This window comes from Oryctolagus cuniculus, chromosome 5 (assembly GCF_051225735.1).
Source record: "Oryctolagus cuniculus isolate XC-2025 breed Fujian yellow rabbit chromosome 5, ASM5122573v1, whole genome shotgun sequence".
NCBI classification, from domain to species: Eukaryota; Metazoa; Chordata; class Mammalia; order Lagomorpha; family Leporidae; genus Oryctolagus; species Oryctolagus cuniculus.
In genome coordinates, this window is record NC_142871.1 from 139,301,134 (window position 1) to 139,327,541 (window position 26,408).

Consider the following 26,408-nt stretch of genomic DNA (forward strand, 5'->3'; position numbering starts at 1 on the left):
TTTTCTTTATTTGAAAGGCAGAGTGGCAGAGAGATTTCCCACTTGTTGGTTTAATCCCCAGATGGCCACAATGGATGGGGCTGGGCCAGGCTGATGTCAAACTAGGAGCTCCATCCTGGTGTCCCACAGAGGTGGCAGGAGCCCAAGTAATTTGGGCTGCTTTCCCCTGCCTTCCCAGGTGCATTAGGAGGGAACTGGATTGGAAGCAGAGCAGCCAGGACTCTGATGCGAGATGCCGGTGTCTCAGGCGGTGGCTTAGTCCACCGCCAGCTCCTCTCTGTTCTGAGGTTTATCGAATCTCCTTAGACAGCCATTTCTTCTGTGCATTTGGAAACTGCAGTTTCTAGGTGACTGGCTGCTGGCACCTTATTTTGCCCCTTGGTGAGGTCGTGGTTCCCTGGAAGTTCTTGGTACTTGTTGCTGTGCTGTGCCTGCGCACTAAAGAGTTACTTATTTTCCTAGGTGCTATATACTCTGAGCTCTCTGCTGATTTTCTGAGCCTGTGGCCACTTCCCCTATTCCACCACTAGGTGGTGCCCTAAGCTGGGTTTTGCTGCAAGGCCGCTGTTGGTGCGTTGTTTCTGTTTGATTTCTGGAGAATGCTTGTAGCTCAGCTTCGTGCCCAAACTCTAAGTGGTGTGTTGTTCAGAATGAACAGGGGAGGTGTCTAAAAAAGAGGTAGTCTATTCCTATAAGCCTCTTCCTGGGGCTGGCCTGGGCCTGTGGCCAGCAGCGCCACAGTGCTGTCACCTGGACCCACAGCCTGCTGAGGCCAGGGCCCCATGGGGGTTGGGCCAAAGCCTGTGCCGCTGTGGGTTCCTGTTGTTGAGGCGTCCTCACAGCCAAGGCCCCTGCAAGCAGCCTCAGCCGATGCTGGCTGGCACGTACGTCTGCCCAACCTGGGCCCTGTGGCGCCATCTGTCACCAGCATAGATCTGGAAGCTTCATCCACTGGCGTTGGCCTAGGGCCTGCCCAGCATTGGGTTTTTCCAGCCCAGTGCCAAGTCCCAGGACACAGTTCTGTGGTTCCTTGCCGTCTGAGCTGGGTTCCATGAGGGTCTCATCATCATGAGGGTACACGCCAGGCCCACATAGAGCTGGCAAATGGCCCATCGGAATTTTTTTTTTTTTTAAATTTACTTATTTATTTGGAAGGCAGAATTACAGAGAGGCAGAGGCAGAGAGAGGTCTTCCATCCGCTGGTTCACTCCCCAGATGGCCACAATGACCAGAGCTGAACTGATCCGAAGCCAGGAGCCAGGAGCTTCTTCCAGGTCTCTCACATGGGTGCAAGGACCCAAGGGCTTGGGCCATCTTCCATTGCTTTCCCAGGCCATAGCAGAGAGCTGGGTCGGAAGTGGAGCAGCCGGCACTAGAACTGGCGGCCATATAGGATGCCGGCACTGCAGATGGCGACTTTACCTGCTACACCATAGTGCTGGCCCCAACTCATTTGAATTGTAATATGCTACGGCGTAGCAACTAAAGCCGCTGCCTGCAGTGCCGGCATCCCATACGGGCACTGGTTTGAGTCCCAGCTGCTCCACTTCAGATCCAGCTCTCTGCTAATGTGCTTGAGAAAGCAGTGGAAGATGGCCCAAGTGATTGGGTCCTTGCATCCACGTGGGAGACTTGGAAGAAGCTCCTGGCTCCTGGCTTTGGATTGGCTCGGCTCCAGCCATTGTGGCCATTTGGGGAGTGAACTAGCAGAGGAAAGACCTCTCTCTGCCTCTCTGTAACCCTGCCTTTCAAATAAATAAATAATAAATAAATCTTTTGAAAAAGGGCACCTATTTAGTAAAAAACCAACAACAAGAGAGACTTCTACAAGATGACCTAAATGATACACTAACAACCCTTCCTGAACACTGGCCCTTTCAAGCACCAAGTGGCTGCCTTAAATGGCGAGTCCCAAATGGATTAACCCCTTCTACCTTCCAGTCGGCATTCCTAAGCCTTGAATAGAACAGGGCTTATGAATTTTGGCTTTGTTAACCTGTGAAGACCTCAGGCATTGGCTTTGGGTGGACCTCACTTTAGTGGTCAGGTGTGCGTGTCACATATGGAAATGAAGGCAGGAGGAGATCACACGGAAGCCAGGGGACCTGGTCTTATGTTACAGTGTTAGTTTCCCTTTTATTGTTTCTGAGTATTAAGAACACGTTGGTTGGGTGGGAGTTATGGTCCAACCGCTGCAGGAGGGGCCTGGTTCAGCCAGGGATGGGCAGGGGATAGTGGGAAAGCAGCACCCCCAAGGTCAAGGGCTGCGATTTGCCTCAATGGGCCGGGTCAACCCACAGATGAGAGATGGTCAAACAGGTGTTGTGTTTGGGGACTGGCTGCTACCCAGCAGTAGGTAACAGGAGCATCCTGTTATAATGTTCCACTGTTCCCCTGTCTTTCTCTGCTGTCTGTTCTTCCTGCCTGGTTGCCAGCATCGAGGGCACAGGTGTCTTGTGTGTTGTGATTAAACACGACCATGCCTGGCACAGGGCACTCATAAATGTTTGCTAAATGGGTGAATAAATTCTCTGACCAGAATTCTTTTGCAGCTGGGTCTGATCTTGAAATGGGGGAGCTTGTTGGAGCTGGGTTTTGGGGGGTTGCATCCGTCAGCGTGGGCTGCTGGAACAGCACAGCACAGACCAGGGCTTTCACAGCCGGACTTGGTTCCCACAGTTCCGGGGGCTGGAGGTCCGGGCCCAGGGAGCCGGCAGATTCGCTTCCTGGTGAGGGCCCGTCCTGGCTTCAGAGGCCCCGCCTCCCCGCTGGGGCCTCCCTTGGTACACACAGAGGGGAGTCCATCTCTTCCTCCTCTTCTTTATTTTTCTTTAAAAAGCGATAACTTTATTTTCAAGGAAGAGTTACAGAGAGATCAATCTCCCATGTACTGTTCACTCCCCAAATGGCCACAATGGCTGAGGCTGGGCCAGTCTGAAGTCAAGGGTGTGGAGCTCCATCTGGGTCACCCATGTAGGTGGCAGAGGCCCAAGCACTTGGTCCATCTGCTGCTGCTGCCTTCCCAGGCGCATTGGCAGGGAGCTGGATCAGAAGCAGAGCAGCCGGGTCTGGAACCAGCGCTGTGATACTGAAGTTCGCCTGGCAAGTGGTGGCATGTCCTGCTGTGCCACGACACCAGCCCCCCGGCTCCTCCTCTTCTTAGGAAGACCTTACTCCATTACGGGGACCACCCCTGCAGCTTCAGCTGAGCCTCAACACCCCTAAAAGCCTTGGCTCCTGACACCGTGGTGTTGGGCGTTGGAACTCCAAGATAGGGATTTGTGGGGGATGCACACATTCAGTCCAGGATCAAGGGGCCAGGAAGTTCGGCCCCCGGTTAGACCTCTCTTCCGGCTTGTGGATGGCTGCTCTCACCGTGTTCTCCTTCTGTGTGTGCAGAGAGAGAGAGAGAGAGAGAGAGATCTCGGGCCTCTCTTCCACCCTTATGACCTCATCCAACCCTACTTGTTGCCCTCAGATCCCATATCCAAACAGTCGCATCTTACCCACATGGACTTTGGGGGACACAGCTCTGTCCACGACTGGACACTCCCATGACGCGTGTGTATCTGGTACCCACCATGGTGTCAGTTTCCTAAGCCCCCGACAAGCATGGTGCTCAGCACCACCCCAGTCATGATCTCACCACACCAGCACCTCAGCCTGGCAGCCCCCGGCCACCAACTACTCCCACGTCTCCTGGGCCTTGGGAGGGGTCGTCTGTATTTCAGGGTCGTATGTGGCTGCTGCCCAGCTAACAGTGTGGCTCAGCTGCTGTGTGTAGGGCCTGGGGGTCTCTTCCCTGGCTATGGACCCCCCAAAGTTCTGCATTAGTCACTGGGGAAGACATGAGGTTTGGGGCTGCGACTGGAGAGCTCCTAAGATCAGAGGTGGTGGGCAACCTGACTTGAGTCCCAGTGGAGGAGTCTCCAGCAACAGAAGCAGCAGCAGGAACAAGTGATAGGAACTCGGGAGTCCAGGGTCCAATCCCAGGAGGCTGAGGGCACCCAGTATGTTCCCTGGCCCCGGGAACCCACTGTTACAGTCTGAACACCTGGCTCTGTCCCGAGCCACTCAGTGGACAGGGAACAGCGACGGCACTGTGCATTGTGCCAGACAGTCCCGATTCTGAAGCTGTTGACCGGGCTGGGGCACCCTTTATGCGCGGAGCCTTTCCTGATGCGGGCAGTAGGGTGCTGGCTGAGCAGGAGCGGCGATAGGGGGCTTCTGTGCTCAGCCCTGTGGCCACACGGGGGCGCTGCCGCGCCGCTCTCGGCGCTTGACTTAACTTCCCCGGAAGGGGCGTGTGCGGTGTCGGGTAGAGACGGCAGCCCCGGGCCCGGCATCAGTGCAGAACTAGCCCGCTTCTGAGCAGTCCTGGACTGAACCGGGGGCCCGCTGCGGCAGAGGCTGTAGGAGAGGAGCGCGCAGCCGCCCTTGTGTGTCCTGGAGGTTTCCACCGCCCCCTGACACGCCTCCTCCAGCCCCTGGTCACTACTGAGCAGTAGAACCGCTTCCTCCCGTTCTCTGCTGCTTTTCAGCGCCCTTGCAGCGCTCACAGCCTTTGCGGAAGGAGCTGTGAGGCTCTGGAGCCTTGCTCATCTCTGCAGAGGTCCTGGGCGCCTGGGGTCCCCGGGCACGGAGGCAGTGTCCCGAAGGGAGCTTTTCCAAACCACGTGATGCTGACATTCCCTCTCATCTGCAAGATGAGTTTACCTGGTGCGGCCAGTGGCTGTGTGACTCAGCCCAGCCCCCAGACCCCCGTGGGGTCCTCCCCTCGGGGGACCCCAGTATGGTGCTCCCTAGTGAGGACACAGCTCCCGGGGCCAGCTCCCTGCCTGGCATGGTCCTCAGGTCCTCTTGGAGAGCTGGTCCCGCACTGCCCTTCTCTGGGCGGGGTCCAGCGCTGTGGCATAGCGAGTAAAGCTGCCGCCTGCAGTGCCGGCATCCCCTTCCGATCCAGCTCTCTGCTATGGCCTGGGAAAGCAGTGGGAGATGGCCCAAGTCCTTGGGCCCTGCACCCACGTGGGAGACCTGGAACAAGCTCCTGGCTCCTGGCTTTGGATCGACGCAGCATCTGGGGAATGAACCAGCAGATGGAAGACTCTCTCTGCCTCTCCTTCTCTCTCTCTGTAACTCTTTTGAATAAATATATTAAATCTTAAAAAAATAGAAGAAAGTGAAAATAAAGAGAATTTCCATGTATAGCAGACTGGACACACATGTGTATCGTTACCATTCACAACAATCTCCTGGACTGAACTTCAATTTACAATCACATCCCAATTAAACACACAAAGAAGAACGAAGCCCTGCTTGGCAGAGTCTCTGCCGCCCTCCCCAATAAACACCACAGGGCTGTTCCCCTTCCCCCAGTTCATCAATCAAACGCTAGCGCTAGCATAGGTCCCGCTGGGAAGGGGTTCACAGAGGTAACTAAGGTGCGAAGTGATGAAGTGTGAAGCTGGCGGGTGATGCTGGAATGTCCTAACTGGGGGAGGGGGGCCCTTACAGCATTGGGCTCTTCCGTGGGAGGGATTTCTCCCCTGTGGGCTTTGAACATGGAGAGGCTGTGCTCCCAGAAATGCTGGTGGCCCCTAGGGGTTCTCAACAGCACCCCCCGCCCTGCGCGCATACACGCACCTGTACCCTGGCAGCTGGAGACGGGACCCCCGTTCTCCAAGTGCAAGGCACGGAATTCTGCCCATGGCTCAGGCAGAGTTCGGAGGAGGTCTCCACCCCCAAGACGGCAGCACAGCTCTGGGGAACCCTGCACCCAGAGCACGTACGTGCACAGCAGCCTGGAATTTGACCCAGGACCAGCAAACAAACAAGAGGCGTTGTCCCAGGCTACAGTGTGTGGTGACCTGTTATGCAGTGACAGGAAGCTGGTGACACCCAGGCTGAGGTGTGCACCAGGTACCAGGTACCCCAGCTGAACGTTGCCATGTACCACCGGAGTGAGTTCAGGAACTGGTGTGCAATGCTTGGGCCCCTGCACCCAGGTGGAGACCCAGAGAGCTCCAGGCTCCTGGCTTTGGCCTGGCGCAGTCTTGGCAGTTGCAGCCATTTTGAGAGCAAAGCAACAGATGGGAAGATTTCTCTCTCTCTCTCTCTCTGTAATAAAAAGATCAGGTGTGCCTTCCCTACCCATAAAAAAAAAGAAGAAAGATCAGGTTGATGAAAGTCTGAGTGGAGCAGTGTGACACGCAGTGACTCGGATTATAAACTATTCGGGGAAACACGGTGGCACTCTCACTAAGATCAGGGATTTGTTCCAGTCCTTGTCGGAGGCAGCTGGCCAGAAAGATTTGCCGATTTTGCCGGAGCACTGCTCTGAAATGTGAAAGACTCAGGTTTTTTTTAATGATTTCCTTTTTTGTCAATTCTTTTTCTGTTCCTTTATTGTCACGTGCATGGTTTGGTAAAAGAAGTCATCGTCATCACCTGTTTATATTGTTTGAAAGTTGGAATAAAACAATGTGGTGCCATTTTGAAAATAAACAAACAGGTAGATAAATAAATATTATTTATAGGATAATGTTTAGGGCCGGTGCTGTGGTGTAGTGGGTAAAGCCACTGCCTGCAACACCGGCATTGCATAGGGATGTCGGTTCAAGTACCCGTTGCTCCACTTCCAACCCAGCTTCCTGCTAATGCACCAGAAAAAAACAGTGGAAGATGACCCAAGTGCTTGGGCCCTGCACCCACATGGGAGACATGGGAAGAAGTTTGTGCCTCCTGGCTTTGGCCTGGCCCAGCCCTGGCCATTGCAGCCATTTGGGGAGTGAACCAGCAAATGAAAAATCTCTCTCTCTTTCTCTCCCTCCATTCCTCCCTCCCTCCCTCCCTCTGTAATTCTGACTTTAAATAAATAAATATTTTTTAAAAAACATAGAACACTATTTAAACCTGCAAATCCCACTGCTTTAAAATTCTTCCATTCCACTTCTTTTTCTCACCTCCTGCCTCTGCCCCTTTTCTGTCTCCCTCATCCCTCAGCCTCTCCCCTCTCCCTTAGCCCTCACCACCCTCTCACCCCGAGTTGTGCCATGCCCAGCCTCCTCTCTCCGCAGTGGTCAGTCATCCTGCGAATGTGAGTCTGGTTGTCTCAGCTCCTCATTTAAAATCCTCGGGGGTGGGCATTCAGCGAGAGGTTAAGACACCTGCATCCCGCAGCAGAGGGCCTGGGTTCGAGCCCCAGCTCTGGCCCTGACTCCAGCTTCCTGCTAATGCAAGCCCTGGACGCAGTGTTGACAGCTCCAGTAGTTGGGTCCCTGCCAACTCCCTCCTGGGAGAGCGGAGTTGCAATCCCAGCTCCCACCTTTGGCTTCAGCCTGGTCTAGCCCCAGCAGGGAGTGCTCCCTCTTCCTCTCTCTCCCTCTTTGTTCCTTCAAATAGATAAAGAAAATTAAATAAAAACACCTAATGGTTCCGTCTCACGCTCAAGAAACCTCTAGAATGTAAGACGGACAAGTACAAAGGCTTAGGGCTGTTCTGGTCAAAGTTGTAACCCCAGCATACAGAGCCATACCTGCTGCATAGGAGGCACCAATTAATATTTGTGAAATGGGTGGAATCTGATTGTATTAAAATGGAACTGCATCACACCAAAATTGTGAAGTGAAAAACACAAAAAAAGTTAGGAAAAGGTTTTGTTTCACTCAGTGAGTGTGCACACCAGTTCCTGAACTCACTCCGGTGGTACATGGCAACGTTCAGCTGGGGTACCTGGTACCTGGTGCACACCTCAGCCTGGGTGTCACCAGCTTCCTGTCACTGCATAACAGGTCACCACACACTGTAGCCTGGGACAACGCCTCTTGTTTGTTTGCTGGTCCTGGGTCAAATTCCAGGCTGCTGTGCACGTACGTGCTCTGGGTGCAGGGTTCCCCAGAGCTGTGCTGCCGTCTTGGGGGTGGAGACCTCCTCCGAACTCTGCCTGAGCCATGGGCAGAATTCCGTGCCTTGCACTTGGAGAACGGGGGTCCCGTCTCCAGCTGCCAGGGTACAGGTGCGTGTATGCGCGCAGGGCGGGGGGTGCTGTTGAGAACCCCTAGGGGCCACCAGCATTTCTGGGAGCACAGCCCCTCCATGTTCAAAGCCCACAGGGGAGAAATCCCTCCCACGGAAGAGCCCAATGCTGTAAGGGCCCCCCTCCCCCAGTTAGGACATTCCAGCATCACCCGCCAGCTTCACACTTCATCACTTCGCACCTTAGTTACCTCTGTGAACCCCTTCCCAGCGGGACCTATGCTAGCGCTAGCGTTTGATTGATGAACTGGGGGAAGGGGAACAGCCCTGTGGTGTTTATTGGGGAGGGCGGCAGAGACTCTGCCAAGCAGGGCTTCGTTCTTTGTGTGTTTAATTGGGATGTGATTGTAAATTGAAGTTCAGTCCAGGAGATTGTTGTGAATGGTAACGATACACATGTGTGTCCAGTCTGCTATACATGGAAATTCTCTTTATTTTCACTTTCTTCTATTTTTTTAAGATTTAATATATTTATTCAAAAGAGTTACAGAGAGAGAGAAGGAGAGGCAGAGAGAGTCTTCCATCTGCTGGTTCATTCCCCAGATGCTGCGTCGATCCAAAGCCAGGAGCCAGGAGCTTGTTCCAGGTCTCCCACGTGGGTGCAGGGCCCAAGGACTTGGGCCATCTCCCACTGCTTTCCCAGGCCATAGCAGAGAGCTGGATCGGAAGGGGATGCCGGCACTGCAGGCGGCAGCTTTACTCGCTATGCCACAGCGCTGGACCCCGCCCAGAGAAGGGCAGTGCGGGACCAGCTCTCCAAGAGGACCTGAGGACCATGCCAGGCAGGGAGCTGGCCCCGGGAGCTGTGTCCTCACTAGGGAGCACCATACTGGGGTCCCCCGAGGGGAGGACCCCACGGGGGTCTGGGGGCTGGGCTGAGTCACACAGCCACTGGCCGCACCAGGTAAACTCATCTTGCAGATGAGAGGGAATGTCAGCATCACGTGGTTTGGAAAAGCTCCCTTCGGGACACTGCCTCCGTGCCCGGGGACCCCAGGCGCCCAGGACCTCTGCAGAGATGAGCAAGGCTCCAGAGCCTCACAGCTCCTTCCGCAAAGGCTGTGAGCGCTGCAAGGGCGCTGAAAAGCAGCAGAGAACGGGAGGAAGCGGTTCTACTGCTCAGTAGTGACCAGGGGCTGGAGGAGGCGTGTCAGGGGGCGGTGGAAACCTCCAGGACACACAAGGGCGGCTGCGCGCTCCTCTCCTACAGCCTCTGCCGCAGCGGGCCCCCGGTTCAGTCCAGGACTGCTCAGAAGCGGGCTAGTTCTGCACTGATGCCGGGCCCGGGGCTGCCGTCTCTACCTGACACCGCACACGCCCCTTCCGGCGTGAGGGTCCCCCTGGCTCTTCCCATCCGAGGGTCTGCGCGGGGCCCGCAGTCTGGGGGACCTCGGCCCCAGAGACTCGGAGCCCCCTTGGGCACCACGCGGGGAAGGGTCGCGAGCTGCGGTCGTGCCCGGGTCACTCACCAGCCTCGCTCTGGTTTTCCTAGCCGCGCCGGGTGTTCAGGTTCACGCGGTCAGTTTGCGCAATGTTTTTGCAGCGCTGTGTCTCCCGGTCCCAGTACCCCGGGTCCACCTGCCTCACCAAGGCGCCCGTGGCTCCATCCTCGGGTTCTCGGCGTCGCTGTCGAAGCCCACGAACTGCGTGTCGTCCACGTAGCCCACGGCGAGAAAGCGCGGCTACCCCAGGCCGGGCCGGGACACGGCGATGTAGAAGTAACTCAGAGTTGCGAGCCTGCGGGCGGGAGCGGCCGAGAACTGCCCGACCCCCGCCAGCAGCGGGAACCCCGGGTCTGAGACAGGTGGGACCCGGCTGGGAGGAAGGGGAGAGGGGGTCGTGAGACTGAAAGGGAGGCGGGTAGGGAAAGGCAGCACCGGCGCTGCCGAGGTGGGGGCGTCTGGGCGTGGGGCTGAGGAGACGTCGCTCCCCGGGGTCCTGTGTCCCCACCGCGCGGAAACCTCGCTCCTGCCTCACGAAGGCCGTCTCCCTCCCGACCCCACACTCACCCGCCTGGGTCTCGGTCAGGGTCAGGGTCAGGGTCCCCGTGAGCAGCAGGAGGAGGGTCCGAGGCTCCATCGAGTTCAATTTCTGGGTCTGGAAACCGGACGGCCACTGAAAGTGAGACCGGGGCCCGCGTCACGAGTGTCCAGGCAGAAGGACTCGACCCAGGTTGTGAAGTGGAAGTGAAACTCAGGGACGCAGGGACTTCCCGCCGCTGGGCTTCCCCGGCCCAGACCCGCCCTCGGACCCAGACCCTGAGCAACGCCAGGGACCTGGACTCTGCCCCAACCCCTGTCCTCCCGAGCCCCGCGCTGCGTGATGTGTCCCCCCCCCCCCCCCCCCCCGCCCTCCCCGGGCCTGTCAGCCTCTGTCTGAGGAAACCCGGAGAGCCCCAGGCCGGCCCAGCCCCTCCCTTCCTTCCCGGATCCCTGTCCCTGAGCTGTGCCTGCTCCTTACCTGTCCCCCTGAACTCTTTTTTTTTTTTTTTTTTAAAGATTTTTAAAAATTTATTTATTATTTGAAAGGTAGAGTTATAGAGAGGCAGAGAAAGAGATAGACAGAGAGGTCTTCCATTTGCTGGTTAACTGCTCAGATGACTGCTATGGCCGTAGCTGATCTGAAGCCAGGAACCGGGAGCTTCCTCCAGGTCTCCCAAGTGGCAGCAGGGGCCCAAATGCTTGGAGCGTCTTCTACTGCTTTCCCAGGCCACAGCAGAGAGCTGGGTCAGAAGAGGAGCAGCTGGGACTAGAACTGGCGCCTATATGGGGTGCAGGCGGTGCAGGCAGAGGATTAACCTACTGTACCACAGCCCCTATTGTAAACTTTTGAACAGCAAACCAGTGAATGGAAAATAATTCTATCTACCTATCATCCGTCTCTCTATCAATCATCTGTCTTATCTATGTCTCTGACACTCCTCGTTCAAAATAAATGTCTGGGACCAACAGTACAAGCACCAGCAGCCTGGCCGGCAGTATAGTCTGCCTGCCCCCCTCACGGGGTCCAGGGCCCAGGAAGCCAAGATGCTGGCCAGAGAGGCACACTGATCTTTTTTATTTCAGAGAGAGAGAGGGAGGGAGAGAAAGAGAGAGAGAGAGAAATCTTCCCATCTGTTGCTTCATTCTCAAAATGGCCGCAACTGCCAAGACTGCGCCAGGCCAAAGCCAGGAGCCTGGAGCTCTCTGGGTCTCTGCCTGGGTGCAGGGGCCCAAGCATTTGGGCCATCTGCTGCTGCTTTCCCAGGAGCACTGGCATGGAGCTGGATCCAAAGCGGAGCAGCTGGGACTCAAACCGGCGTCCATTTAGGATGCCAGCACTGCAGGCGGTGGCTCCACCCCCTATGCCACAACAGCGGCCCCCTGTAGACCTGACCTTGAGAAGTGATGGTTGTGCTGTGACTGCAATGGGCGCCGACTGAGGACACAGCAGAGAGGGCAGTGAAGTCACCAGGTTCTCTGACGGCATCAGGCGATCATCAGCTTACTCAGCAGGCTCAAGCCAAAGGTTGTTTTTTTATAGAAAGCTTTTATTTGATAAGTATAAATTTCATAAGTACAATTTTTGGAGTTGTAGTTGATAGTCCCTCCCCCCATCTTGTATTGCAAATATTTCATATAAAATATGAAACTGAGTTCTGTTTTATAAAAAAAACCTGAATTTGAAAAAAAATGAGTTATTTTTAGATTTGAAAGGCAGAATTACAGAGGGAGAGAAAGAGAGAGAGACAGAGAGAGGTCTTCCAGTCACTATTTACTCTCCAAATGGCTGCAACAGCTGGAGCTGAGCCATTCCGAAGCCAGGAGCCAGGAGTTTCATTCAGGCCTCCCACCTGGGTGCAGGGAACCAAGGACCTGGGCCATCTTCCACTGCTTTCCCAGGCACATTAGCAGGGAGCTGGATGGGAAGTGGAGCAGCTGTGACTTGAACCAGTGTCTGTATGGGGACGCTGTGGTCCCTTCACTCCATTTGTGTACCTGGTCAAACTTCCAGGCCAGGATCAAATTCCCATCAGCTGTCACCACAGGACCAGCCTTGAGAATGGCCATTTGAAGTTAAACCTCACCCCCAAGCTTTGCGGTCACTGCTCGGCTCACCGGGACTCAGGCCATTTGGTTGTCCTCTATGCCACTGGTCCCCGAGATCCTTTGACTCTTTTATGAAATCAGAGACCAGAATGACGTGACCGGCCGAGCCTGCCGGCATCTTCCCGTGGGTCAGGCTGCCTCTACCACCCTCGATGAGACTGAGATCAGCATCTGTGGGTCAGCACCGTCCATGGCGAGGTCAGCCGCTAGGGGTCGCTCCAGGTCAAACTGCTGCACGAGCCGCCAGGCCTGGGGGGAAGTGGGAACGCAGCAGGTTCAGATTGTCGGGCTTCACTCCCGCTGTTTGCTGTGCGGCCAGCACAAATCTGGAACCACTCCCGGTTCCCAGCGCTTGGTTATCCTCACGTGGTTCTCCGCCACTGCGCGGCCGGCCAGCTTCTTGGCCTCCTGGGTCCTGGACCCCATGAGGGGGACGGCAGACTACACTGGCAGCCAGGCTGCTGGTGCTTGTTCTGTTGGTCCCAGACACTTATTTATTCATTTTGAACCAATCTGAAATGTAGAGTGTCAGAGACATAGATAAGATAGCTGATTGATAGATACATGGATGATAGGTAGATATATTTTCCATTCACTGGTTTACTGTTCAAAAGCTTGCAATAGGGGCCGGCCGTGGCTCAGGTTAATCCTCTGCCTGCACCGCCTGCACCCCATATAGGCGCCAGTTCTAGTCCCAGCTGCTCCTCTTCTGATCCGGCTCTCTGCTGTGGCCTGGGACAGTAGAAGATGGCCCAAGTCCTTGAGCCCCTGCACCCGCGCAGGAGACCCGGAAGAAGCTCCTTGTTCTTGGCTTCAGACCGCCTCAGCTCCAGCCTTTGCAGTCATTTGGGGAATGAACCAGAGGATGGAAGACCTCTCTGCATATCTCTCTCTGCCTCTACCTTTCAAATACTAAATAAATTTTTTAAAATCTGAAAAAAAAAAAAAAAGAGTCCAAGGGGACAGGAAAGAGCAGGGCACAGCTCAGGGACAGGGATCCGGGAAGGAAGGGAGGGGCTGGGCCGGCCTGGGGCTCTCCGGGTTCCTCAGACAGCTGCTGGGGGGGGGGGGGCGACATCACGCAGCGCGGGGCTCGGGAGGACAGGGGTGGGGGCAGAGTCCAGGTCCCGGGGCAGCACTCAGGGTCTCGGTCCGAGGGTCTGCGCGGGGGAAGCCCAGCGGCGGGAAGCCCCGCGTCCCTGAGTTTCACTTCCACTTCACAACCTGGGTCGGGTCCTTCTGCCTGGGCACTCGTGACGCAGGCCCCGGTCTCACTTTCAGTGGCCGTCCGGTTTCCAGACCCAGAAAATGAACTCGATGGCGCCCCGGACCCCCCTCTGCTGCTATTGGGGTCCCTGGCCCAGACCCTGAACGAAACTCAGGCGGGTAAGTGCGAGGTCCAGAGAGAGACGGCCTCTGTGGGGTAGGAGCGAGGGGACCACGCGGTGGGGACACAGGACCCCGGGGGAGGGGCGTCTCCTCAGCCCCTGGCCCAGACGCCCCCACCTCGGCCGGCCGCTCCGGTCCTGCACCCTCCCCTCCCCAGTCCACTCCCCGCCGCCCCTTTTCCGTCTCAGGTCTCAGGACTCTCTCTCCCCTCCTCCCACCTGACCCAGACCAGGGGGTCCCGTTGCGGGCGGGGTCGGGCAGTTCTCAGTCGCTGTCGCCCGCCCGTAGGCTCTCGCCCGCAGGCTCGCACTCCCTGAGTTGTTTCTACACCGCGGTGTCCCGGCCCGGCTATGGGGGAGCCGCGCTTCATCTCCGTGGGCTACGTGGACGACACGCAGTTCGTGCGCTTCGACAGCGACGCCGCGAGACCTAGGATGGAGCCACTGGCGCGGTGGATACGACAGGTGGACCCGGGGAACTGGGACCGGAACAAGCGGAACGCCGAGGACACCGCGCAGACTCACCGCGTGAACCTGAACACCCTGCGCGACTACTACAACCAGAGCGCGGCCGGTGAGTGACTCGGGCTCCACCGCAGCTCGCGACCCCTCCCCGCGTGGTGCCCAGGGGGCTCCGAGTCTCCAGGGCCAAAGTCCCCCAGATCTCCATTCTCAAGATGGTCCCGTGAGTGCTGCTCCTGTGTCCCACGAAGGTCACAAAGTACCTGAACTTTCCAAATCTTTCCCTCAGACCCGCCCAAAGCCCATGTGACCCACCACCCCGCCTCTGACCGCGAGGCCACCCTGAGGTGCTGGGCCCTGGGCTTCTACCCCGCAGAGATCTCACTGACCTGGCAGCGGGATGGGGAGGACCAGACCCAGGACACGGAGCTCGTGGAGACCAGGCCTGGGGGCGACGGAACCTTCCAGAAGTGGGCGGCTGTGGTGGTGCCTTCTGGGGAGGAGCAGAGATACACGTGCCGTGTGCAGCACGAGGGGCTGCCTGAGCCCCTCACCCTGAGATGGGGTGAGGAGGGCAGGAGGGGCGGGGCCTCTGAGGGGAGGGCAGAGCCCTGCTGGGGCCTCCAGCAGGGGCAGGGCTGAGAGCTGGGGTCAGAGCCCCTCACCTCCCCTTCCCTCTCAGAGCCTCCTGCTCAGCCCACCATCCCCACAGCGGGAATTGTTGCTGGATTGGTGGTGCTTGGAGCTGTGGTCATATGAGCTCTGGTCACTTTGTGATGAGGAGGACGAGGCAGAGCTCAGGTAGGGAAGAGGAGGGTGGAGTCTGAGTCTCCTGTCCCTCTGGGTGTCGCTCCCCGTCTTCGTGGAGGAACGACACTAAACTCTGCCTAGGCTTCATATCCGAGTCACGGCACCATTATGTCGCTCCCCCTCTTCGTGGAGGAACGACACAGGACCCTGCGCTGTTCTTTCGTCTGCTCGGCCCTCCCCGGGTTTGCTGCTGGTTCTTCCCGGGTTGGCCACTGTCCCTTCCACCTCCGTGGAAGGGCAGTTCCCCCTGGCCACATTCCCCACTTCCGCAGGGGAGCGGCACACCACCGGCCGGTTCTCTCGGGGGCTTCTCGGGGGCTGCTCAGGTGTTCCCCTTAGATGTTCCTCTTAGATGTTCCTGGTGCATGCCGTCTCTCTCCTCCTTTATAGTCCTCCTCTGCCAATCCTAACTCGGCTGCCCACACGCCGAGTACGCTGCTCTCCTCCAATCAGTAGCAAGTCCTACAGTTTATTGGTTGAACTGGAGGCAGCTGTGCGGAAGCTGTTTACTTCTCTCCCAGCGCCATATTGTGGGAGAGCAGATGCATAGAATAAGTCTTAATTCCAGAAACTCAGTCTAGTCCGGGTTGCTCCCCACACTGGGTAATTGCAAGCCCCAGGAGAAGTGCAACTGCCCCATTCCTGGGAAGCCCCTTTCGCACACAGGATCTCCCCAGTCTGTGCCTGCGTGCTAACGCTTGCTCTGTTGTAAAGCACATGGAAGATAAAGGGCAGATCCAGTACCTGGATGGGGACTTGAATCCCACAGTCAGGGTACTGCGGCAGGGAGCGGGGATCCTGGATCCCTCCGAGAAAGGCCTGGGAAAGCAGTGGAAGATGGCTCAAGTGCTTGGGTCCCTGCACCCACGTGGGAGACCCAGAAGAAGCTCCTGGCTCCTGGCTTCAGATCAGCTCAGCTCTGGCTGTTGTGCCATTTGGAGAGTGAACGAGCGATGGAAGACCTCTCTCCCTCTGGCTCTATCTCTATCTGTAACTGTCTTTCAAATAAATAAAATACATTAAAAAAAAGAAAAAGGAATTGTGTCAACAGACACCATGGAAATAAAAATAATCATCAGAAATTACTACAAAGAGCTGAATGCCAACAAACTGAGAAACCTAGAAGAAATGGATAGATTCCTGGACATGTACAACCTACCTAAATTGAGCCATGAAGACATAGAAAACCTAAACAGACCTATAACCAATTTGGAAATGGAATCAGTAATGAAGACTCTCCCAGTAAAGAAAGGCCCAGGACCAGATGTCTTCACTGCTGAATTCTACCAGACATTTAAAGAAGAACTACCTGCAGCTCTTCTCAAGCTATTAAAAAAAAATTAAAAAGGAGGGGACACCCTTCAACTCCTTCTGTGAAGCCAGCATCACCTTAACTCCTAAATTAAGATAACAATAGAGAAAGATAAAACAGAGAAAGAGTACTACAAACCAATTTCACTGATGAACATAGATGTAAAAATCATCAACAGAATACTTGCCAATCAAATCCAACAACACATCAGAAAGATCACTCACCAGGACCAATTGGGATTTATCCCAGCTATGCAGGGATGGTTCAACATTCACAAATCAATCAATGTGATACACCACATTAACAAATTAAGAACAAAAACCATATGATTTTCTTAATATATGAAGAGAAAGCATTTTATAAAATACAATACTCTGGGCCCAGCGCCATGGCTCACTTGGCTAATCCTCCACCTGCGGTGCTGGCATCCCATACGGGCACCGGGTTCTAGTCCCGTTTCTCCTCTTCCAGTCAGCTCTCTGCTGTGACCCGGGAGGGCAGTGGATGATGGCCCAAGTGCTTGGGCCCCTGCACCCACGTGAGAGACCAGGAAGAAGCGCCTGGCTCCTGGCTTCGGATCGGTGCAGTGCTGGCCGTAGTGGCCATTTTGGGGGTGAACCAACAGAAGGAAGACCTTTCTCTCTCTCTCACTGTCTGTAACTCTACCTGTCAAATAAATAAATAAAATAAATAAAATCTTTTAAAAAAATACAACACTCTTTCATGATGAAAACTTTAAGCAAATTGGGTATAGAAGGAACATTCTTCAACACAATCAAGGCAATTTATGACAAAACCATAGCTAGTGTCCTACTGAATGGGGGAAAAGTTGGAAGCATTCCCACTGAGATCTGGAACCAGAGAAGGATGCCCACTCTCACCATTGTCATTCAATACAGTCCTGGAAGTTTTAGCCAGAGTCATCAGACAAGAAAAGGAAATCAAAGGGATACAAATTGGGAAGGAGGAAGTCAAACTATCCCTATTTGTAGGTGATATGATCCTGTGCATTGGGGATCCAAATGACTCCACTAAGAGACTATTGGAACTCATAGAAAAGTTTGGTAAAGTGGCAGGATATAAAATCAACACACAGAAATCAATATCTTTTATATACACAGACAATGCCATGGTTGTGAAAGAACTTCTGAGATCAATCTTATTCATAATAGTTGCAAAACATCAAATACCTTGGAATAAATTTAACCAAGGGTGTCAAAGATCTTTTTGATGATAATTACAAAACATTAAAGAAAGAAATAGAAGAAGACACACAAAAAAATGGAAAAATCTTCCATGTTTGTGGATTGGAAGAATCAATACCACCAAAATGTCCACATTACTTAGAGCAATTTACAGATTCAATGCAATACCAATCAAAATACTAAGGACATTCTTCTCAGATCTAGAAAAAATGATTCTGAAATTCATATGGAAATACAGGAGATCCTGAATAGCTAAAGCAATTTTGTACAACAAAAACAAAGCTGGAGGTATTACAATACCAGATTTCAAGACATACTACAGGGCAATTTAATCAAAACAACCTGATACTGGTACAAAAATAGATGGATAGGCCAGTGGAACAGAATAGAAACCCCAGAAATCAACCCATGGATCTACAACCAACTTACCTTTGACAAAGGAGCTAAAATCAATCCCTGGAGCAGAGAAAGGACAGTCTCTTCAACAAATGGTGCTGGGAAAACTGGATCTCCACATGCAAAAGTATGAAGCAAGACCCCCTACTTTACACTTTATACAAAAATCCTCTCAAAATGGATTAAAGACCTAAATCTATGACCCAATACCATTAAATTATTAGAGAACATTGGAGAAATCATGTGAAACATTGGCATAGGCAAAAAGTTCTTGGAAAATATCCCAGAGGCACAGGCAATCAAAGTCAATATTGACAAATGGGATTACATCAAATGAGAAGCTTCTGCACTGCAAAAGAAACACTCAGCAAAGAGGCAACTGACAGAATAGGAGAAATTATTTGCAAACTATGCAACTATAAAGGATTAATAGCAAGAGTATATGAAGAGATCAAGAAACTCAACAACAGTGACTGGTGGAGTGGCACAGTGGGTTAAGGCCCTGGCCTGAGGTGCCGGCATCCCATATGGGTGCTGGTTCAAGACCTGGTTGCTCCACTTCCAATCCAGCTCTCTGCTATGGCCTGGGAAAGCAGTAGAAGATGGCCCAAGTCTTTGGGACCCTGCACCCATGTGGGAGACCTGGAAAAAGATCCTGGCTCCTGGCTTCGGATTGGCGCAGCTTCAGCCATTGCCGCCAACTGGGGAGTGAACCATTGGATGGAAGACTTCTCTCTCTCTCTCTCTCTCTCTCTGTAACTTTGACTTTCAAATAAATCTTAAAAAAAAAAAAACTCAACAACAAAACAAAGAACTCAGTTAAGAAATGGGCAAAGGACTTAAACGGGCATTTTTCAAAAGAGGAAATCCAGATGGCCAACAGACACATGAAAAAGTGCTGAGAACCGCTAGCCATCAGGGAAATGTAAATAGAAACCCCAGTGAGGTTTCACTTCATCCCCATTAGAATGATTTTCGTACAGAAGTCAACAAACAACAAATGCTGGCGAGGATGTTGGGATAAAGGTACCCTAATCCTCTGATGTTTGGAATGTAAACTGGTAAAGCCCCTGTGGAAGACAGTATGGAGATACCTCAGAAATTTGAATCTGGTCCTACCATCTGATCTAGCCATCCCACTCCTGGGAATTTACTCAAGGGAAATGAAATCAGCGAATGAAAGAGTTATCTGTACCCCCATGTTTATTGCAGCTCAATTCACAATAGCTAAGGTATGAAATCAACCCAAATGCCCTTCAACTGAAAACTGGATAAAGAAATTATGGGATATGTACACCATGGAATTCTACATGGTGGTAAAAAAAATGAAATCCTGTTGTTTAAAAAAAATGGCTAAAACTAGAAAACATTATAGTTAGTGAAATAAGCAAGTCCCAAAGGGACAAATATCATATGTTCTCCCTGACCTTTGATAACTAATAGAGCACCTAAATGATAAAATATAGAAATGAAAATGACACTTTGAAATGCAATGTCTAAATAACCCTTGTCTCGACTGTTGAGGAACAGTTCTTTTTCATAATATTTGTGAACTCCTTACTTAATACAGAGTTAATTGTATGTGTTATAAAGTTAATTGAAAGTAGATCTTAGTAAAAAAATAATAAGGGGGAATAGGAGTGGGAGGAGGAAGAGGGGTGAGAGTGTGGGTGGGAGGGTGGTATGGTGGGAAGAACTACTATGTTCCTAAAGTTGCATTTATGAAATGCATGAAGTTCGTATCCTTAAATAAGAGCTTTCCTGGGGAAAAAGATAACATTAATATCAATTGGTCTAAACCATTCAAAAAAACTTATTCTATAAGACAAGCACACCTTGATTCCAAAACCAAACAAGGACAAGACCAAAAAAGAAAACTGTAGATCAATATCCCTGATGAATAATTCCTTATTAGAATTACAAATAAAATATTCAGTAATCAAATCCACTAGCACATCAAAATGATCATTCAAACGATCAGGAAACATTTATCCTAGGGATGCAGGGATTGTTCAACACACGCAAACAGATAAGTGTAAACATCACATCAATGGCACGAAGGATGAGGATCATCTGATCATCTCAATAGGTGCAGAAAATGAACTCAATAAAAAATTCAACTTCTCTTCATGACAAAAATCCCTGAAGAGATTAGGTGTATAAAGAGCAAACCTCAATACAGTCAAGGCTCCTAGACAGGCAAATAGCTAACATCATGTTGAAAGTGGAAAAACTGAAGACGTTTCCTCTCAGATTTGGAACCAGACAAGGATATTTACTCTCATTTTTATTCAATATAATCCTGAAGTTTTTAGCCAGAGCAGTTGGGCAAGAGAAAGAAATAAAATTACGAATAGGAAAAAAGGAAGTAAAATTATTGCTGTTTACAGATGACATGAGTGTACATATAACAATCCTAAATACTTTACCAGAAAATGAATAGAAATGAAAACGAAATTTAGCAGTTCAGCAAAATTGCAGGATACAAACTAACATGAAATAGCATAGCACTTTTATACACCAATAGTGAACTCATTACTGAAATAAGAGCAAACTCATTCACAATAGCTACCAAAAGCAAACTTAAAACAAATTTATCCAATGATATGAAAGACCACTACAATGAAAATTACAAAAACATCAATAAACAAAATCGTAGAAAATACAGAAACTAGAAAAGCATGTAGTGTTTATAGATAGGAAGAATGGAAATTTATAAAACATGATTTATAGATTCATTGCAACCCTCACCAAAATATCAATGTCATTCTTCACAAAATAGGAAAAAATCCTAAAATTCATATGGAAGCATAAAACTTGCAGAAAATTAAAAAAAGGCTGGAAATATTCCAATTCCTGATTGCAATACATACTGTAGAGCTCGGTAAGCAAAACAGCGTGGTACTAGTGCCCAGACAGACATAAAGACCAGATATCAAAGAGCAGAGATCTCAGAGATGAATCCACACGTCTATGGCCAACTGATTCTTGACAAAGATGCCAACAACATACACTGGGGAAGGGATAACTCCAATAAATTCTTCCACATGCAAAAGATCAAACAAGATCATTACCTCTCATGCTATAGCCAAATCAACTCAAATGGATAAAAGACTTAAAGATAAGAACTGAAATAATAGAACTACTCTAATTAACATAGAGAAAACACTTGAAGACATTGGTGTAGGCAAACATTTTTTTTTTAGATAAATGGGATTATATCAAACTAAGAAGTGGCTGCTGCAGGCTTGACCTGCGAGGGCCGCGCACTGTAGGATGGTGGGGTGACGGTGTTCCTCGACAAGAAGCACCAGAGACAAGTTTCAGTGAACATGTCCTTTTATTAACAATCAAGCACACCTTTTAAAGGGCAGGCAGTGGGGGGTGTAGCTGATTCAGGGCAACACTAATTCTGTAGGAGAGAGCAGATATTGGCGCCGCTATGCTTCTCCAATCAGCTTGAAGGTCACTTAGCTAGGTAGCCTTCCTGGTGGGTCTGGGCTACACCCAGGAGCAGTTTACCTGATTGGCGGGGGTGGGGGAAGTGTGCCTGGGGCTCCTGCTGTCTGCCAGCATTCAGGTTAACCCCCTGCATGGACAGTCTCCTAGCCTAGATCACCCACAGTCTGCACAGCAGAGGGAACAACAGAGTGGAGACAACTGACAGATGGGAGAAAAGATTTGCAAACTATTTGACAAAGGATTAATATCCAGAATACATAAGGAACTCAAAAAACCCAACAAAGAACAAGCAATCAGTTCCAAGATGGGCAGTACATTTGAGTAGACATTTCCCAGGAAACACAAATAAATAGCCAACAAACATGAAAACATGCTCAATAACACTAACTGTCCTAAAAATTCAAATCAAAACCACTATGAGACAGTAATCCACTCCAGTTAGAATGGCTATTATCGAAAAGACAAAAAATAATAAACGCTGGTGTGGAGTGGAGAGAGTACCTGTCAGCCAGAGTGTACTTAGTGCAGCACCTGGGGAGCAGCATCGAAGCTCATCAAAAAACTAGAGAGATCGACCAAGAAAGTGCCCCACTTCTGGGTATATATTCGTGAGAAATGAAAGCAGCACACACATTCTCATGTTCATTGCTGTACCGGTCACAGTAGCCAAGATATGGAATTAACCTGCATGTCTACTGCTGGACGACTGGACAGAGAAAACATTTCAGCCATGAAGAAGAAGGCAGTAGCAAACTGATGGAACTGGAGATCATTATGTTAAATGCAGTAAGCAAGTACCACATGACCCCTCTCGTAGGTGGAAGTTCACTGTAAGTCAATGTGAATTTAGGATAGTGGTTACCTGAGACTGGGGAGGGGAGGAAGAAGGATAGGGAGGGAGGTTGGGTAACAGTACCAAAATTCAGATAGAAGTACTAAATTCTAGTGTTCCTCAGCAGAGTGGGGCCCCAGTGGTCAAAATGGTTGCATTTAAGCCACATAATGAACAGGAAAGGAGAAGCCGATGGGCCCCAAACATAAAGAAAAGATAGGGAAATGGAACTGCTAGTCATCTCACTTCATGATTTTACACTGTATGTGTTTGCAAATACTGTACTATGCCGTTCAGCATACAACTACTACGTGTTAATAAACTTAAAAACTAGTAAAAGCAGTAAGTGTTGCTGATTAATTTTCCAGAAACATATCCATGTGAAATACGACTGTATATAACTGTATATAACTAGCATGGAAAAAAGCTAGACCTAGTCATGTACTCTCAAGATGTGATCTTCAGTCACCTGTTCACTCAGCCAAACCCGAGTGCCTTCCAAGTCCCAGATAAAGTTCTTGGCTCTGATCATTGCTCCGTAATTCAAATTCATCAGCTTTCTTTACCTCTTACTGCCCAATACCTGAAAACTCTTTCAACCTTTGGAGAATTTCACATTTAACATATTTTTTTAAAATTTTTTGACAGGCAGAGTGGACAGTGAGAGAGAGAGACAGAGAGAAAGGTCTTCCTTTTGCCGTTGGTTCACCCTCCAATGGCCGCTGCGGCTGGCGCACTGCGCTGATCCGATGGCAGGAGCCAGGTGCTTCCCCTGGTCTCCCATGGGGTGCAGGGCCCAAGCACTTGGGCCATCCTCCACTGCACTCCCGGGCCACAGCAGAGAGCTGGCCTGGAAGAGGGGCAATCGGGACAGAATCCGGCACCCCGACCGGGACTAGTACCCGGTGTGCCGGCGCCGCAAGGTGGAGGATTAGCCTAGTGAGCTGCAGCGCCGGCTCACATTTAACATCTTGATAAGAGACAGAAAGTGCCTCCTTCCGGAGGAAAGGAAAACTCCTGTCATTCCTACAGTGGGACACAGGCTGAGGCGGAGGCTCCACTGGGCACTTGATCACATGCAGGACGCTGATCAGGGTGAGCTGATGCGTGGAGGCCAGGTCTGTGCAGATGCATCTGGCAGGGCTGGTCTGAGTGGCAGTAGTGATGCCACACTTCCAGAGGTGGCAGTGACAGCAGTCCCAGCTGCAGGGCCCCGTGACCAGCATCAGGTGTCAGTGGTGTGAGCTGTGCCATTTGTGCCCAGCGGGAGGACGTGGCACCTACACGGGACCCAGTTAGGGTGGAGATATGGATTCTGCTCCAGACTGTGTAGGGTCAAGCCTGGTTCTACAACCTTTGCCAAAATTAAATTTGCTCTCAATAGCATATATATATATATATATATACTCTATATAAATCATAAACATTTGGACTCCATTGTTTGCTCCAAGAAATGAGAAAACATCTGGGGAATAATTTCAGAAAGCAGCATTCAGAGAGTTCTTTGTGTTCAGCTGGGAGCCTCTTCCTGACCACCACCTGCACTATATTCCCTGGGAGAGGGGTCAGCATCTATCTCCCAACATTGTGTCTCATAATTGAAATATATGCCCTTCATTTCTTTCTTAAGGAAAAAAATTTTATTTTTTGAAAGATTTATTGATTTGGTTTGAAAGGCAGAGTTGCAGAGAGAGAGGGAGAGATGGAACTTCCTTCCAAGCTTTCTTCCACTGCATGCCTTATGAAGGCAGCAAAGCATGGCTCAAGTGCTTGGGTCCCTGCCACCTCCATGGAGACCCGGATTGAGATCCAGGCTCTGAGCTTGGCCTGGCCCAACCCCAACAGTTGTGGGTATCTGGGGAGTGAGCCATTAGGTGGAAGCAGTGAGTCCCTGTGGTCATGTGTCGTGGTGGGACAATGTTGTCCTGGAGAGACAAGGACAGTGGAAATGATGACCGAGTTAAGGAGTGACTGCATAAATGCCCACCATGGACTGAGCACTGACTGGGCACAGCCCTGTCCACACTCAGCTCCTCACAGCCTTCTTATCTACCCACCTGTAATTATTTTGCCCAAATATAAACCCATACTGTCTTGCTTTAACGTTCGTGAACATGATCTAATGTGAGACACTAAATCTGAAGCAGCAGTTTGAAAAGAACTCCTACCAAAGCAGCATGAATTCTGCTAAAATTAAAGCAAGAACAAACATCGAATTTATGGAGAAGCTTGGGTAGAAGAATGGTGAAATCATTAAAGATTTATGAAAAGATTATGATGATAGATTCCCAAATAAACCAGCAGTGTACAAATGGATAACTCATTTGGAGAAATCAGGGAGATAAAGCCTGTAGCAACAAACTATCCACATTAATATTTGAGAAAAAATATCCATCAGTTGATGCCCTAATTGAAGGGGCTGACAAGTAACAGCAGAAACAACAGCCAGCAGCACAGACATCTCCATTGTTTGAACACCAATGACTCTGAAAAACTCAAGTTGAGCTCACTTCCTGTTGGATGGGTGCCGAGACTGATGTGCTCAGATCAGCTGCACACAATAGCAGAGCTTTCAGTGGAAATATCAAGCAAGTGGGATCAATATCCTCAAGAATTTCTTCAAACAGGAGCTAAGTCGTGGCTTTTCAGTATGATCCTAATGGCAAAGCACAATCAAAGCAATGGCTACCAAGAGGCAGCAGTGGTTTAAAGCAACACAGACCAGTCAGGAGCAAAGGTGCTAGTGGCAAGTTTTTGGGACACTCAAGGCACTTCACCTTCTGACTTTCTGGAGGGCCACAGAACAATTTCTGATGACTATGAGAGTGTTTTGAAAATTTTGACAAAATTTTAACAGAAAACACCCAGGAAAGCTTCCCTAGTGAATCCTTCTCCACTGTATTTCCTAATATTAGGCTACAGTTTTTATTCAGTAAATAATGTATGAAATACTGCACTGTGGACCCTCAGATAACTGTCATTGTCTTGACCTTGATGGAGCTTATGTTGAGAATTAGTTAACGCCCTGGCCTGAAGCACTGGCATCCCATATGGGCGCCGGTTCAAGACCTTGCTGCCCCACTTCTGATACAGCTCTCTGCCATAGCCTGGGAAAGCAGTAGAAGATGACCCAAGTCCTTGGGCTCATGCACCATGTGGGAGATCCATAAGAAGCTCCTGGTTCCTGGCTTTGGATCAGGGTAGCTCTGGCCATTGGGGCCATCTGAGGTGTCAACCAGCAAATGGACTACCTTTCTCTGTGTGTTTCTCCTTCTTTGTGTAGCACTGACTTTCAAATAAATAAATTTTTCCAAAAGATTTATTCATCTATTTGAAGGTCTTCCTTCCGTTGGTTCACTCCCCAGGTGGCTGTAATGGCTGGAGCTGTACTGATCCAAAGCCAGGAGCCAGGAGCTTCTTCTGGGTCTCCCATGTGGGTGCAGGCGCCCAAGGACTTGGGCCATCTTCTACTGCCTTCCAAGGCCATTGCAGAGAGCTGGATCGGAAGTGGAGCAGCCAGGATTCAAACCGGCACTCATATGAGATGCCAGCACTGCAGGTGGTGGCTTTACCCCTACTCTACAGCGCCAGCCCTGAGAAATAAAATTTATTGATGGGGCCAGCACTGTGTCATAGTGGGTAAAGCTGCCGCCTGTGATGCCTGCATCCTGTATGTCCTGGCAGCTCTACTTCTGATTCAGCTCCCTTCTAATGCACCTGGGAAAGCATCAGAAGATGGCCCAATTGCTTGGGCCCCTGCACCCACGTGGGAGACTTGGAAGAAGCTCCTGGCTCCTGGTTTGATCTGGCTCAGCCCTGGCCATTATGACTGTTTGGGGAGTGAACCAGCAGATGAAAGATCTCTTTCTTTCTCTCCCTCTCTCTTTGTAATTCTTTCAAATAAATAAAATATATTTTTTTAAAAAAGAGGTGCAGTCAGACAGGAAGTGGAGAGGAAGAACATGTGCCTTCTCCCTATCCCCCCACCTGCCAAAAGTTTAAAAAAGTTTATTGGTAACTTTTTATTTTTTTCACTTTTATTTAGTAATTGTAAATTTCCAAAGTACAGTTTATGGATTACAATGGCTCCCCCCCCCATAACTTCCCTCCCACCCGCAACCCTCCCATCTCTCGCTCCCTCTCCCATTCCATTCACATCAAGATTCATTTTCAATTATCTTTATATACAGAAGATCAATTTAGTATATACTAAGTAAAGCTTTCATCAGTTTGCACCCACACAGAAACACAAAGTGTAAAATACTGTTTCAGGGCTGGCGCTGCAGCTCACTAGGCTAATCCTCCACCTGCGGCGCCGGCACACCGGGTTCTAGTCCTGGTCAGGGTGCCGGATTCTGTCCCGGTTGCTCCTCTTCCAGGCCAGCTCTCTGCTGTGGCCTGGGAGTGCAGTGGAGGATG

The 26,408-nt window shown here is 50.8% G+C and overlaps 1 protein-coding gene, 1 long non-coding RNA gene and 1 pseudogene across 3 annotated transcripts; 1 reads left to right on the top strand and 2 right to left on the bottom strand.

Moving 5' to 3' along the window:
- Positions 1 to 8,449: 8,449 nt before the first annotated feature.
- On the bottom strand, positions 8,450 to 10,216 carry LOC103345076 (uncharacterized). Its single transcript, XR_517859.5, has 3 exons — positions 10,044 to 10,216; positions 9,504 to 9,771; positions 8,450 to 8,691 (listed from the first exon to the last, which is right to left on the bottom strand). It is a non-coding gene; the product is annotated as an uncharacterized LOC103345076 (long non-coding RNA).
- Positions 10,217 to 11,716: 1,500 nt separating this feature from the next.
- On the bottom strand, positions 11,717 to 12,944 carry LOC100340071 (ribose-5-phosphate isomerase pseudogene; annotated as a pseudogene). The gene has a single exon (XR_016234693.1). The product of XR_016234693.1 is annotated as a ribose-5-phosphate isomerase pseudogene (transcript).
- Positions 12,945 to 13,424: 480 nt separating this feature from the next.
- Positions 13,425 to 14,764, top strand: LOC100339821 (RLA class I histocompatibility antigen, alpha chain 11/11). Its single transcript, XM_089333549.1, is given in 6 exon segments — positions 13,425 to 13,454; positions 13,457 to 13,508; positions 13,814 to 13,860; positions 13,862 to 14,084; positions 14,241 to 14,537; positions 14,655 to 14,764. Coding segments are annotated over 6 exon segments (738 nt in total). The 5' UTR covers positions 13,425 to 13,430; the 3' UTR covers positions 14,750 to 14,764.
- Positions 14,765 to 26,408: the final 11,644 nt, after the last annotated feature.